Here is a 14,717-nt window from a genome sequence, read left to right as displayed (position 1 = left end):
ATATTATTTTATATTATTTTATATTATTTTATATTTTATATTTTATATTTTATATTATTTTATATATTATATTTTATATTATTTTATATTTTATTATTTTATTATTATTTTATTATTATTTTATTATTATTATTATTATTTTTAAAGAAAATTTATATTGCCACCATGGCGACTCCAGGCAACTTACACAGATATAAAACCCATATAAAAGAAATAAAAAGAATAAAAAAGAAAAATAATAAAATAATGCCCTACCCTGGCGACAACACACATTCATACAAACCATTTAATGGGCTCCATCCCACTCTGGGTTCCCCAGGCCCGCTGGCAGAGCCAGGTCTTCAGCGCCTTCTGGAAGTGTGTCAGAGTGGGGGCCGTTCTAATCTCTGAGGGAATGATGTTCCAGAGGGAGGGAGCCACCATGGAGAAGGCCCTTCTTCTGGGTCCCACCTTGAAGGGGGGGACAGGACCCGCAACATTCCTTGCCTCCCTGCTCTAGTGGGTCAGGTAGATGTAACTGGCAAGAGACAGTCCCTCACATGCCCGAAATGTGATCAGGTGATCTTGGGGTGGGGACAGCCATCCAAAGTTCGAATCTGGGTCGTATGTACCCCTGAAGAAATCCATTGTAACTTCAAACATTCACTAAGCGATTGGCCATAAGTAAAGGGCTAGCTGTATTGACTTTCTATACACACAATTGAGTCCAAAATTTCTGTTGCTGAGACAGCTGTTAAGTGAGTTTTGCCCCATTTTATGACCTTCTGGGCCACAATGGTTAAGTGAATCAATGAAGTTGCTAAGTTAGTAACAGGGTTATGGAGCAAATCTGGCTTCCCCATTGACTTTGCTTGTCAAAAGTGCGTGAAATACAATCGCGTGACCCTGGGACCTTGCAACCGTTATAAGCACATGCCAGTTGCCAAACGTTTGAAGTTTGATCATGTGACCTCGGGAAACTGCAAGTGTCATAAATATGAGCCCGTTGCCAATGGTTACAAATGGTGGCCCTGGGGATGTGGCAACGGCCGTAAGTGTGAAAAACGGCTGCGAGCAGAGGTGGTTCGGACTGGTTCTGGCGAACCGGTAGCAGAAATTTTGAGTAGTTTGGAGAAGCAGCAAATATCACCTCTGGCTGGCCCCGCCCTTCCCTGTCCTATATTCCCTTGCTTTTTTAGCTCAGCTGATTTACGCAGGAGAGCTGAGCTAAACTTGTATTTGTACTTGTACTTGACGCCTCTTCACCCATCGTGGGTATAGGCGACTTCCATGGAAATTTGACGCCACTGTTTTCAGTCCTGTGCTAGGGTTGTCAGGTGGTGCAGCCAGTCGCTATTATATGATTTTCGGCTAAGATTGAATGGGCGCATGACTATATCTTCGGCTTTCCGTTTGAAGTGACGCAGAGTGGTTAGACGAACACCTCCTTTTGGCCGTTTCCAGGTCGGCCTTCCAATCAGGGAATAAGGGCTGATTGGAATGGATACGGCGATCCATGGAAGCTGTTTCGGCTGGATATACCCAAGGGGGCGCCAGTCCCAAGGGTCGACAGAGCCCGATTGGTGGGAACGGGGGGCACCACGTGAAGGCCGGGTTAAGGCCTGGTGAGCTGAGCTAAACAACAGCTCAGCTCACCAGCACTGACCCCGAGGGCAGCCTTTGCGTGCTATGTGCGCACCAGAGGTGGGTTCCTGCCAGTTCTAACCATCTAAATCTACAGTGCTGTTTAGAACCGGTTCCAACTCCCTCCCCCGCCTCTGATGAAGAGCGAGAGGAGGAATTTTCGGAGTTGAAGTCCACAAGTCTTAAAGCTGTCAAGTTTGAACACTCCTGGGTTTTTTTCTAAAGGGTTAGGGGTGCAAGGGTCTTGTAACTTGGCAGCTTTAAGACTTGCACACTTCAATGCCAGAGTTTCTGAGCCAACATTTTGGTTGCTAAGCAAGAGCGTTGTTAAGTGAGTTTCACCACATTTTACAAGTTGGCCACGCCCACCCAGTCACATGGCTGGCAAGCCACTCCCACCCGGTCACATGGCTGGCAAGCCACTCCCACAACGCAGGCCACACCTACAGAAGAGGTTCTAAAAAAATTTGAAACCCACCACTGGCGCGCATGAAGCGCACTCTCATAGAACCAGTGGGAAAAGATTTGGAATCCCACCACTGGCTACGAGTCACTTTTTTCAGTGCTTCAGTTTTGTACGTCGTCGACTCCCTCCGCACTGCTGATTTTAAATATTGTAGCATGGAAAAAGTGACCGCCATCGCGCAGGCTGGCTTTAAGCGACATCCGTATGGTCTTTTTGTTCTGTTTTTCAGCTTCCATGTTTCTGAAGCAGGCGTTCGAAGGCGAATATCCCAAATTACTGAGGCTGTATAACGATTTCTGGAAGCGCCTTCAACAATATAGCGAAAGCATTCAGAGAAACGTGATTGCGAACAGCAGCGCCGAGCCCGTATCCGAACTTCTACAAATAGATGACGACACACAGGACTTATTCATGCAGAAGAAACAAGATTATGAGTACGAGCACTTCCGTCCGTATTGAGAGAATTGTCAGACAATTTCAGATTCCTTGCAACGGATTAGGCCGTTTTCCGTAGCGCAGAAGTAATGTCTATAAATAGAAATTGGGTTTGCTGTTAGCAAAGGCAGTGAATCTACTCGTTAGAATTTGCCAGTTTGAATGGAAGCAGTTTGGAAGCTGGGATTGATTCGTGGGAGTCTTTTTCTTTTACCCAAAATTCTTGTGTACCTGCAATCTTCATATCCTGGCTTAGTAAATGGTCATAAAACCACATTTCTGCCCTAGAACCTAGCCTCAAAACATGGATATTCTTATTTGGAGATGGATGTGCTTAGTGTATTCGGAAAACTTTATTTTAAGCTGAGAAATATTTAGGTTCGATTAACATTTCATGATGTAGAGCACCAATCACACTTAACTGGAGGTTTTGAATTACTAATTTGAGCAAGGCGTACATTTTGATAGAAGAGTATAGGTGTTGTGGCCCAAGTGAAAGCCCAAGGGAGTTGGTCCCTAACGTCAGGCCCTGGAGCAGTGGGGAGGAGTAAGTGAGACAGGTGACGGGCCCAGCGACGCCTCCTACCTGAAGGCGTTGGTCCCGGACTCCAGGCAAAGGCGGGCAGATAAGCGCCGACAGCAACTACGCAGAAACAGAAGGTAATTGGATCCAGGTGGTTGTAATTAGGCTCCTCCCAAGAGAGTATATAAGAAGAGACTTTGGGAGGAGGCTGTTTGCAGGATTCAACTAATATACTAACGCTGGAGGAGCTCTCGTGTGTATTTCTTATCTTGGAAGTCTGGGTTGCTGCCAAAGTCTTGTCGGTGTGTTAATTTACTGTGAATAAATTGTCTAGCAGTAATCTTGTGTCAGTGTGCTTCGGCGTACAGAGGGGGTTAAGAACAGGTTGCAATGCTTAAGGCGGCGTTTTGAAAAACGCAAGTAACTCTGTCTTCGTTAATCACTCCCTCTTCCTAGCCCGGAGAAAGCACTGAAAAGTTCCTTGCAACCTTACGAAGCCGCCTATCTATCGAAGTCGCTTTCGCGGCTCTTTGATCCCATCAACCTGGTATTTCCTCCCGGAGGTCGCAACCCACCGTCGGCTGATGAACTGGACAGCATCATCAAAATCATTGCAAGGTGAGTGCTGGAAATCAATTTCAGTGCCTAAGGCAGTGTTTCTCAACCTTGGCAACTTGAAGATGTCCGGACTTCAACTCCCAGAATTCCCCAGCCAGCGAACGCTGGCTGGGGAATTCTGGGAGTTGAAGTCCGGACATCTTCAAGTTGCCAAGGTTGAGAAACACTGGCCTGAAGTATGATGGTGATTTTTTTTCCCCTTCCTTTTTTTATTGAGCACAAATTAAAAACATTGGACACCGTGTAACCCTCCTAGCATTGCCTCTTTTGGGTCTTTCCTTTTATGTCCCAACCATCGATAAAATTTGTCCCAGATCTTGTAATATTCTGATTCGTCTTTATTTAGGTCTCCTCCGGATTCCATCTGCCAGCCAATGTCGGCTGGCGACGCCCCGGGGGAGAGCCTTCTCTGTTGCAGCGCCAGCCCTCTGGAACGATCTCCCCGCGGAGATCCGGACCCTTACTACCCTCCCGGCCTTCCGCAAAGCTGTTAAGTCCTGGCTGCTCCAGCAGGCCGGGGGGCTCTCGTAATATTCAGCCCCCCCCGGAGATTGTGACTGTTGTATATTTTAACGTTGTTTGTGTATTATTCCCCTCCCTTGTTTTATTGTAAGCCGCCCGGAGTCCTTCGGTAGTGGGCGGCATACAAATCAATAGCAATAGCAATAGCAGTTAGACATATACCGCTTCATAGGGCTTTCAGCCCTCTCTAAGCGGTTTACAGAGTCAGCATATCGCCCCCAACAACAATCCGGGTTCTCATTTTACCCACCTCAGAAGGATGGAAGGCTGAGTCAACCCTGAGCCGGTGAGATTTGAACAGCCGAACTGCAGAACTGCAGTCAGCTGAAGTAGCCTGCAGTGCTGCATTTAACCACTGCGCCACCTTGGCTCATAAATAAAACTATAACTATAACTATAACTATAACTAACTATTCTTCAAGTCCCACGTCAATTTATCCATTAATTTTCCTAATTACTTCCTCTTCTTGTGGAATTTCCCTGTTTTTCCAGTTTTGGATAAACGCCATTCTTGCTGCCGTAATAACATGTGTTGTTAGGTTAAAAAAAATTTTTTTCCTTCCTAATCATAATTTTGAAACGGTTGCGGTTGCATTATTCATTTCTTAATCTTGTTGCTATTGTTGTGACGATTGTTACTTTCCAGTGAGCTGAACGTGGCAGCTGTGGATGCAAACCTCAGCTTTGCGGTATCAAAGAACGTGGCAAAGACCATCCAGCTGTTTGCCGTGAAGTCTGAACAACTGGTAAGTCTTTTTTTTTTAAAGCAAAATTAAACTTTCTTTTTTTTTTTAGTAATTTTTTATTTTCCATTTTCGTAACATACAATCACATGTATACTATTGCATAGCCAATATCCTATTGTGTTAAGTAGTAATTACATCAGTTCCTCTTGTCATCAACGCCCAGAAAGATAAAAACCCATTATTAGCTCTTCTGCTCTCCATACACCTCTTTCTTCTAGCCAAGGTGGCGCAGTGGTTAAAATGCAGCACTGCAGGCTACTGCTAGATCAGCAGGTCAGCGGTTCAAATCTCACCGGCTCAGGGTTGACTCAGCCTTCCATCCTTCCAAGGTGGGTAAAATGAGGACCCAGATTGTTGGGGGCAATATGCTGACTCTCTGTAAACCGCTTAGAGAGGCCTGAAAGGCCTATGAAGCGGTATATAAGTCTACTGCTATTGCTATTGCTATATTCTACCTCTCTCCTACCTCCTTTCTTCCCTCCATCATCCTTTTCTACTCTACTTCCCCTTCTCCTTCTCCTCTCTCTCTCTACATTCCACTCCTCCTTATCCTCATCTTCCCCCCTTACCCTCTCTCCTATCCCTCTCTTCCCATCTTTCTTCTCTCCTCTGTTTCCCACTCTTCCTCTCATTGGTGTATTTCTGCTTCTGAGCAAACTCCATTCTATGTTGATGGTATTTATGCTTCCATATCAATATACCTAACATATCTTAGTTTTAAAGAAAAAATAAGAGAAGACAGTATACATGTGCAATCATATTACATTAAAATCTAGCACCCCTCGTCAAGCCTAATATACATCCCTCCCTCCCACCCTCCCACCCCCCCCGACCTCCCCCGACTTCCCAGAACCCATACACGGTATAAATCTTTAACAAAAATATATTGGAAAAAATATATTGGAAAAAAGAATAAAAAATTGATAACATCTTTACATTGAACTTACCTCCTCCTTGCTAGGCTAACTTTAAACAGTTTATATCATTCCTGATCTTAATCATAAGCTATCTGGAATTTCCTAGTCCCAAATTTATTTTGTATATAATCAATCCATTTTTTCCAGTCTCGTTTATATCTCTCGTTTGAGAGGTCCTTAAGATATGCAGATATTTTAGCCATCTCGGCTAAATTTGTGACTTTCAATGTCCAATTAAATTGTTTTCAAATACAAATAATCTTTGACTTACAGCCATTCGTTCGAACTTACAACGTCATTGAAAAAGTGACTTACGATTGCTTTTCACACTCAGGACCGTTGCAGCGTGACCAAAATTTGCCCGCTCGACCGCTGACTCATATATATGACGGTTGCAGTGTCCTGGGGTCATGCGATCACTTTTTGCAATCAAAAAGTCAATTTTTGTGACCGGCTGACAAGCGAAGTGAATCTTTTCCAAGCTGTTAAATTAGTCGCGCAACTTAAGTGAATCGGGCTTCCCCGTTGACTCTGCTTGTCAGACGGTCACAAAAGGGGATCGCGTGACCCTCCCCCGACATTTACGCAACCGTCATAAATATGAGTCGGTCGTCAAGTGTCTGAATTTTGACCGTAGGGATGCTGCAATGGTCATAAGTGTGTGAAACGGCCATATGAAAAATGGTCACGTCCCTTTTTACAGTGATGTTGTAACTTTGAGTGGTCATTAAATGAATTGTTGTAAGTCGAGGACTACCTGTACACACACACACACACACACACACACACACACACACACACACACACCTGATGTAGAAGAGAAAGGGAATCCTAGTTTTCCTGCCTAGGCGGAGAGTTGGATAGCCATTTGTCTGAAACGGTATAGGGTTTCCTGCCTAGGCAGGGGGTTGGACTAGAAGACCTCCAAGGTCCCCCCCAACTCTGCTATTGCATAAGATTGGCTTTACTGAGAGTTGGAATAGAGGCAGAAACAAGATCAAGGGGGAATAATATTATAGGTGTTTTCATATAATATACTAAAAGTAATAGCTAGATGTAACGATTATATGTTGAAAGACGGTATCACTATATCCGTTTAAATAATATTGTGATTGTTATTAGAATGGAGCATAAAAACACTGAACAACTAAGCAATGAAGAAATACACTCTAATACAAATATACAGTATATAATAACACCACAATTACATAAGTATGATTAATGTAATGTATATTTGGGGGCGGGCTTATTTTCAGAGGAGGGCTTATTTTAGCACATGCGCTCGAAAGCCCGATTGGTCTTATTATCCGGGGAAGGCTTATTTTCAGGGAAACAGGATATATATAAATATACATGTACATTGTAAACACAGAAAAAACTACGTGTCTTTGGGTGTGTTCTTATTTTACTTGATTTTTTTAAAACTGCCTTGCATTAAAAATAAAAAAATTGGTTGGATGGAGGAGACAGAGGAAGGGCCAGTGCAAAAAAGAACATTTTTATTTTTAAAATCAATAAGCTGCTGAAAATAATTGGGAAGCTGGCACTGGTCTCTCGCCAGTAATGAGATAGCAAAGCATTATCAAAGCTGAAAAATGTTTCCCTGGTTTTCACATCATGGCTAACTTTGCCCAACGCATTAGACCAGCTGAAAATAGGGTTGCATCATTAAGATTTGTGTGTTGTGGCCACCGGCTGGGAACCAGACCCATTTTCTGAAACCACAACATGACGTGCTTATCTGCGTGTTACGCAAACGCAGCATCTTATGTTCCCTTGGATTGATGGTGTAGTGCAGGGGCGTCTCCGAGCGTGGGGACTTTAAGGCTTGTGGACTTCAGCTCCCAGAATTCCATGGCTGGCAGGGGGATTCTGGGAGTTGAAGTCCACAAGTCTTAAAAGTCACGAGCTTCGGAGACCCCTGGCCTAAAGAGGGAGCTCTCACCTCACAATCAGGAGGCTGTGTTTTTGATCCTAGGTAGAGGCAGCTATTTCTCTCTCTCGACATGGTGAGAATATATCTGCTGAACGAAACTCCTCATTGGCAATAGGAAAGGCGTCTGGCCATTCAACACTCAGTTCTGTTTCGTTGCCCACATTCCACCCCGCAAGAGATTACGGGATCGTTAAAAGAGAAGGAGAATGACTCAAGTCCCATGTTTATTTTCTCTTATTGTTATTTCCGTATGCATTTATGTGTGCGCCATAGTAACTGGCACAAAAGTTTTAGATTGGAAGATTAATGCTGGCTTTTCCTGTCCCTGGCTCCTAATATATTTATGAATACTTTTTCCCCCCCTATTGATCCTTGCTGAATCGAGTCACTTTTATTCTGAACACGTAGACGTAATTCAAGCCCTTCTTTTTTGGACCTGCTTTTATTTGTTGGAGATTTGTAAAGAGACGGATTCTACCATCCCCATGGGGCCTTTATTGATCTGTATCGTATCTCTGTGGTAGGCCTCATTATTGCTTAAAAACCTCCCAATTTAAATAGGGAACTGTATTTGCAGACTGCATCCAGTTCTTCACTAATCATCTCTCGTATCTTCACAGCTGTCATCAAATCTGCCATTGAAGTGAAATAAAATCAGTTGGCATTTATTGCAACTGTCGCAATGATGGTTGGATAATTTTTATTAAGTCGCGAACAGGGAAATCGTTTCGGTTGATCTGTGGTTAATTCTCTCCCTCTCTCTCTCTCTCTCTCTCTCTCTCTCTCTCTCTCTCTCATGCAACCAAAACAGAATAGAATAGATAATATGGAATGGAATAGAATAGAATAGAAAATATGGAATGAAATGGAATAGAATAGAATAGAAAAGGAGAGAATGGAATGGAATAGAATAGAAAATATGGAATGAAATGGAATAGAATGGAATAGAAAAGGAGAGAATGGAATAGAAAGAATAGAATGGATAATATGGAATGGAATAGAATAGAAAATATGGATTAGAATAGAATAGAATAGAATAGAAAATATAGAATGGAATCGAATGGAATGGAATAGAATAGAATAGAAAATATGGAATGAAATGGAATGGAATAGAATAGAAAAGGAGAGAATGGAATAGAAAGAATAGAATGGATAATATGGAATGGAATGGAATAGAAAATATGGATTAGAATAGAATATAATAGAATAAAATAGAAAATATAGAACGGAATCGAATGGAATAGAATAGAATAGAAAATATGGAATGGAATAGAATAGAGAATATGGATTAGAATAGAATAGAATAGAATAGAAAATATAGAATGGAATCGAATGGAATGGAATAGAATAGAATAGAAAATATGGAATGAAATGGAATAGAATAGAATAGAAAAGGAGAGAATGGAATAGAATAGAACAGATAATATGGAATGGAATAGAATAGAAAATATGGATTGGAATAGAATAGAATAAATAGAATAGAATAGAATAGAAAATATAGAATGGAATGGAATGGAATAGAATAGAAAATATGGAACGGAACAGAACAGAACAGGCGCTTTGGCTTTGAAACGGAGATGAGGACCGACCCCTATAATCGGGAACTAATAGCACATTTGTGCGAGGGGGACCTTCACCTTTACCTATCATAATATCCACATTTTTCTCATTTCCGAATAGTTTTCTGGCTTTAAACATTTAACAGATTGCTACGCAAGGAAATGCATTTTCTTAAGAGGATAGAAAGTTCCACACATTAATCATATTTTAAGCGGTATCTTATTTTTAGCAAAAGACAGAGAAACAGTTGTGGGGAAGATACGTGTAGTAGTAAGTTTCCAATGTGATCGGCTCTCTTAAAAGGTTAACTCCTGGCAGTGGGAATGCAGAGTTAGCCTGCAATGCTGCATTTTCACCACTGCGCCACTTGTAGTTGGAGGTATTTCCACATGCCCAAATTTCCCCAGGTTAGGAAGCAGAGCATGTCTGAAATAACTGGCTTTGAAGTTGTAGGCACTGGCTAAGAATCCTAAGAAGGCTACTACAAAGAATAAGAGAATTACAGAGTTGGGTGGGACCTTGGAGGTCTTCTAGTCCAACTCCCTGCTCAAGCAAAAAACCTTAGTCCATTCTAGACAAACGATTGTCCAATCTCTTCTTGAAAACTTCCAGTGTTGGAGCACCCACAACTTCTGGAGGCAAGTTGTTCCACTGATTAATTGTTCTAATTAATTTCGGGAAAATTTCTCCTTAGTTCTAGGTTGCTTCTCTCCCTGTTTAAGTTTTTCCATCCATTGTTTCTTCTTTTGTCTTCTGGAGCTTGGGAGAATAGATTCATCCTAGCGGTGAAATCCAACAGGTTCTGACAGGTTCTGGAGAACCGTTAGTGGAAATTTTGAGTAGTTCGGAGAACCGGTAGCAGAAATTTTGAATAGTTCGGAGAACCGGTAGCGGAAATTTTCAGTAGTTTGGAGAACTGGTAGCAGACATTTTGACTAGTTTGGAGAACCAGTAGGGGAAATTTTGAGTAGTCTGGAGAACCGGTAGCGGAAATTTTGAATAGTTCAGAGAACCAGTAGCAGAAATTTTGAATAGTTCGGAGAACCAATAGCGGAAATTTTGAGTAGTCTGGAGAACTGGTAGCGGACATTTTGAATAGTTCAGAGAACCGGTAGTGGAAATTCTGAGTAGTCTGGAGAACCGGTAGCGGATATTTTAAATAGTTCAGAGAACCAGTAGCAGAAATTTTGACTAGTTTGGAGAACTGGTAGTGAAAATTTTGAGTAGTCTGGAGAACCGGTAGTGGAAATTTTGAATAGTTTGGAGAGCTGGTAGCAGAAATTTTGAGTAGTCTGGAGAACCAGTAGTGGAAATTTTGAGTAGTCTGGAGAACCGGTAGCGGATATTTTAAATAGTTCAGAGAACCAGTAGTAGAAATTTTGACTAGTTTGGAGAACCAGTAGCGGAAATTTTGACTAGTTTGGAGAACCGGTAGTGGAAATTTTGAGTAGTTCGAAGAACTGGTAGTGGTAATTTTGAGCAGTTCGGACAACTGGCAAATGCCACCTCTGGTTGGCCCCAGAGTGGGGTAGGAATGGAGATTTTGCAGTATCCTTCCCCTGCCACGCCCGCCAAGCCACACCACGCCCACCAAGCCACGCCCACAGAACCGGCAGTAAAAAAAATTGAATCTCACCACTGGTTCAGCCCCTCTTCTTAGCGGCAGCCCCTCAAATATTGGAACACTGCTGTCCTGTCACCCCTAGCCCCTCTTTTCACGACACCTAAGACGTGGTTTTTCAGAAAAAAACACCTTTTGTTTTCTTTAATCTGGACATTGTTAGATAATATTCCAAAAATGGCAAGCAGCGGCTTATAACGATTTCTTGGATCTTAACACCAAATGGATTAAAGAAACGGCCCAGCCTCTTTGTCAATGAACGATTGTTCCACAAATTGTTATACAGTGCTTTTTTCCTCCCTTCCAAATCTGCTTTATTTTGTGTTATGCCCGCAGTTAGATCACAGTGTGAGTGGCAATACAAGTACTGTATGTTCTTTTACTTTGATGCTATTTCTGCTGAGCTTCACATGTGGGTGGATTGAAATGCACTAACGGGCCCACCTGCCGCACACAGATAAATGTGTCGAGCTGAGAACACACAAAAAATTGAGTTGTCTAGAAATGAAGGATGGATCCTTGGCAACCCCTCACGCTCTGTGAGAATGAGAAAAAGAAAAAGAAATTAAAGTTGGCCTTGCCACGCTTTCTTTAAGATTTTAAAAACCTCTTTACTATTTTTGCCAGCGTTGACGGTGGCTTTCTAGTCTTCTGTAATAGATAAAGATCTGTCTTAATTGAAAAGAACGTAACATTTATATATATAATATAAATGTGAAAATCTACAAAAACATATCTGTGTGTGTGTGTATACATACATACATACATACATACATACATACATACATACATACATACATACATATGTTTTCGTAGATTTTCACGGGTGTAGGTATGCTGGTTTTGTTTTCAGGGGAAAAGACCCAAATACAACAAGACCCTCCCCCCTCCCTCCCCTTTATCTATCTATCATCTATCTATCTATCTATCTATCTATCTATCTATCTATCTATCTATCTATCTATCTATCTATCTATACACACACACACACACACACACACACAAACACACACACAAATATACATATACATATATATATACATATATACATATATACACACACACACACACACACACACACACACACACACACACACACACACATATATATATATTGGTCTTGTTTTATTCTGGTCTTTTCCCATGTAAGATTGAGATTGGGAACATACCAGGTGCTTTGACAAAGAAAGAAACGGAATGGAATGAATAGAGAATGGAATGGAATGGAATAGAATAGAATAGAATAAAATAAAATATGGAATGAATAGAGAATGGAATAGAATAGAATAGAATATGGAATGAATAGAGAATGGAATAGAATAGAATATGGAATGAATAGAGAAGAGAATGGAATGGAATAGAATAGAATATGGAATGAATAGAGAATGGAATAGAATAGAATAGAATATGGAATGAATAGAGAATGGAATGGAATAGAATATGGAATGAATAGAGAATAGAATAGAATATGGAATGAATAGAGAAAAGAATGGAATGGAATAGAATAGAATAGAATATGGAATGAATAGAGAATGGAATAGAATAGAATATGGAATGAATAGAGAAGAGAACGGAACAGAACAGAACAGAATAAGAAATAAAGTAGACTAAAACAGAACAGGACAGAACAGAAAATATAATAGAGCTGAGCCGAATAGAACAGAATAGAAATAAGAGTAGAGAGTAGAACAGAAAGAACAGCACATAATCCTACAGAACAAAAATCAACTCGCTGATGGTGGTATGTTTAGGCCGGCCGTGGGGATCAATTCCGAAGCGTTTGCTCGCCGATCGAATCTGTTAGCAGCAGTTCAACAAACGTGCCTGGGGAAGGGACTCCGCAAAGGGAGGTGAACGACGAAAGGCACTTTAGTCTGCCATGCTGTGTTGCACAATCGATGGGTGTCCAATTTAATCAGGAAACAGTGTGATCAGAAGTCCTTCGGCACTCGTCCTAAGACCAAAGCGCCAGTTGCTATTTATAGCTCCGTGGGTTACACTCCCTTCTGGCACGGATGAGGTTCGATTGGAAACGTCTGCAAGAAAACCACCAAGCTCAGGGGAAGCACCAAGGACAGCCCCCCACCCCGAAGATAATACTGCCATACGTAGCAAGAGTTGTAAAACCAGTTGCAACATATTTGGATCCGACTCTTCTGACCGAGAGCATGAAGCAAACTCCTTGTCCCTACAAAAAAACACCCTTTTATTAATTGACTGTGAATTCTTCTCATTCACACCCAGCAAAGTCTTTCAAGGGAGGATTTACAGTCACAGACCTTATCTGGCTTGGAGAGCTGCCAGGCTGATATCTGCAAAACTTGGCAAGGAGTCTCGGAGAGTCACGAACCAATTAAGTGAACTAATTGTGGCGGCTCCGGCCCTTTGGAACAAGCTCCCCGCAGAGATTCGGACCCTCACCTCTCTCCAGGCCTTCCGAAAAGCCGTTAAAACCTGGCTGTGGCGGCAGGCCTGGGGTCAATGAGTTCCCTTCCCCTCTCGAATCGTGTGGCTGTTGGTTGTTTTAAATGCCCTGTACTATTTGTTGTAGTTCTTGTGTTTCCCTTCCCCTCCTTTGGGTTTGTGCGCCGCCCTGAGTCCCGCTGGGAATAGGGCGGCATATAAATAAAATGAACCTTGAACCTTGAACCTTAATTGCCTCCTGCAAACTCCACTCCCCTTTCGCTCCTCTTTTATCTCCTCTGGGAGGGGCCATTCATTGTCCACCCTGTGGCCTTCCTCCCAAGTCTGTTCCCTTCCTCTGGCAACTCTGTGCATGCGCACACTGGGAACAGGCTCCAGCTGTTCTTCTGCCTCACTGATGTCTGACTCCGAAGGCAGCTGATAACCTTCCGAGGTCGGTAAAATGAGGATCCAGATTGTTGGGGACAATAGGCTGACCCTGTGAACCTCTTAGAGAGGGGTATAAAGCGGGATATAAGTCTTAAGTGCTATTGCTATTGTGGGTCCCTTCCAACTCTTATTATTATTGTTGTTGTTGTTATGATTGTTATTATTTTAAGATGGCAACTCCAACAGGTTATTTTTTTGGAGGGGGGGAGAGCTGGGAATTCAAAATGATGTTACCTCACGTCAGGGCCGGGTTTAGATGAAAAGAGGCCCTAGGCTATTCCACTTATGAGGCCCTTTCACCTCCCATTTTTAAGTTTGTAAATTACATGAGAGAAAATAAAATACATCATTACTGTGATATATATCAATATATCAATATATATAGCTGGCCTCCCGACGGAGGGCGGCTCTGCTCCGCGGCAAAGGCAGCGAGGCCAGCCGCCTCCCCCTGCTGCGCTCAGCTGCCCGGCTCGGCCCCCTCGCCCTCACCTGCCTGGCCGCTGGTGGGCTCCACGTCAACGGGGCGGCTACTGGGAGCGGCCGCGCCTCTCGCCCGACCGCCGGTGCCGGGAATGTGGGCGGGCTCCCCAACTGCCGCGGCGCTGGAACGATCTTAACCAATACATTTTTATGTTTGTTTATTAGTCCTATGCGTAGAATTTCTCCTTATTTTCGCTTCAGTGTTTTAGTGTTCACTGTTTTTAGAATAAATTTTAATTTTGATAATAATTTGAATGTAGGCCCCTCTTGATCTTGAGGCCCTAGGCTGAAGCCTAGTTAGCCTATAGGAAAATCCGGCCCTGCCTAACGTTCTCTTTTCCCCTCTTTGTTCCATTTTGCAAAGCGAAGAATGAATGTGAAAATGGTGCTGATACTTCCAGTGAATTAATCGGGTTT

The 14,717-nt window shown here is 42.5% G+C and overlaps 1 protein-coding gene across 1 annotated transcript in view; it reads left to right on the top strand.

The window, feature by feature from the left end:
- The window catches only part of COG5 (component of oligomeric golgi complex 5), a 136,504-nt gene that overhangs the window by 105,914 nt on the left and 15,873 nt on the right, over positions 1–14,717 (top strand). The window contains exons 12-14 of the mRNA XM_087722326.1: positions 2,319–2,523; positions 3,504–3,665; positions 4,834–4,933. Of these exons, the coding sequence (XP_087578452.1) occupies positions 2,319–2,523; positions 3,504–3,665; positions 4,834–4,933 (467 nt within the window). The remainder of the gene's footprint in view (positions 1–2,318; positions 2,524–3,503; positions 3,666–4,833; positions 4,934–14,717) is intronic.

The sequence above is a fragment of the Thamnophis sirtalis genome, unplaced genomic scaffold (genome assembly GCF_051295495.1).
Source record: "Thamnophis sirtalis isolate CommonGarterSnake01/CBP01778 unplaced genomic scaffold, rThaSir2_p1.2 scaffold_9, whole genome shotgun sequence".
Lineage (NCBI taxonomy): Eukaryota > Metazoa > Chordata > Lepidosauria > Squamata > Natricidae > Thamnophis > Thamnophis sirtalis.
The sequence above is the reverse complement of the archived record's forward strand: the minus strand, read 5'-3'. Positions and strand labels throughout refer to the sequence as shown.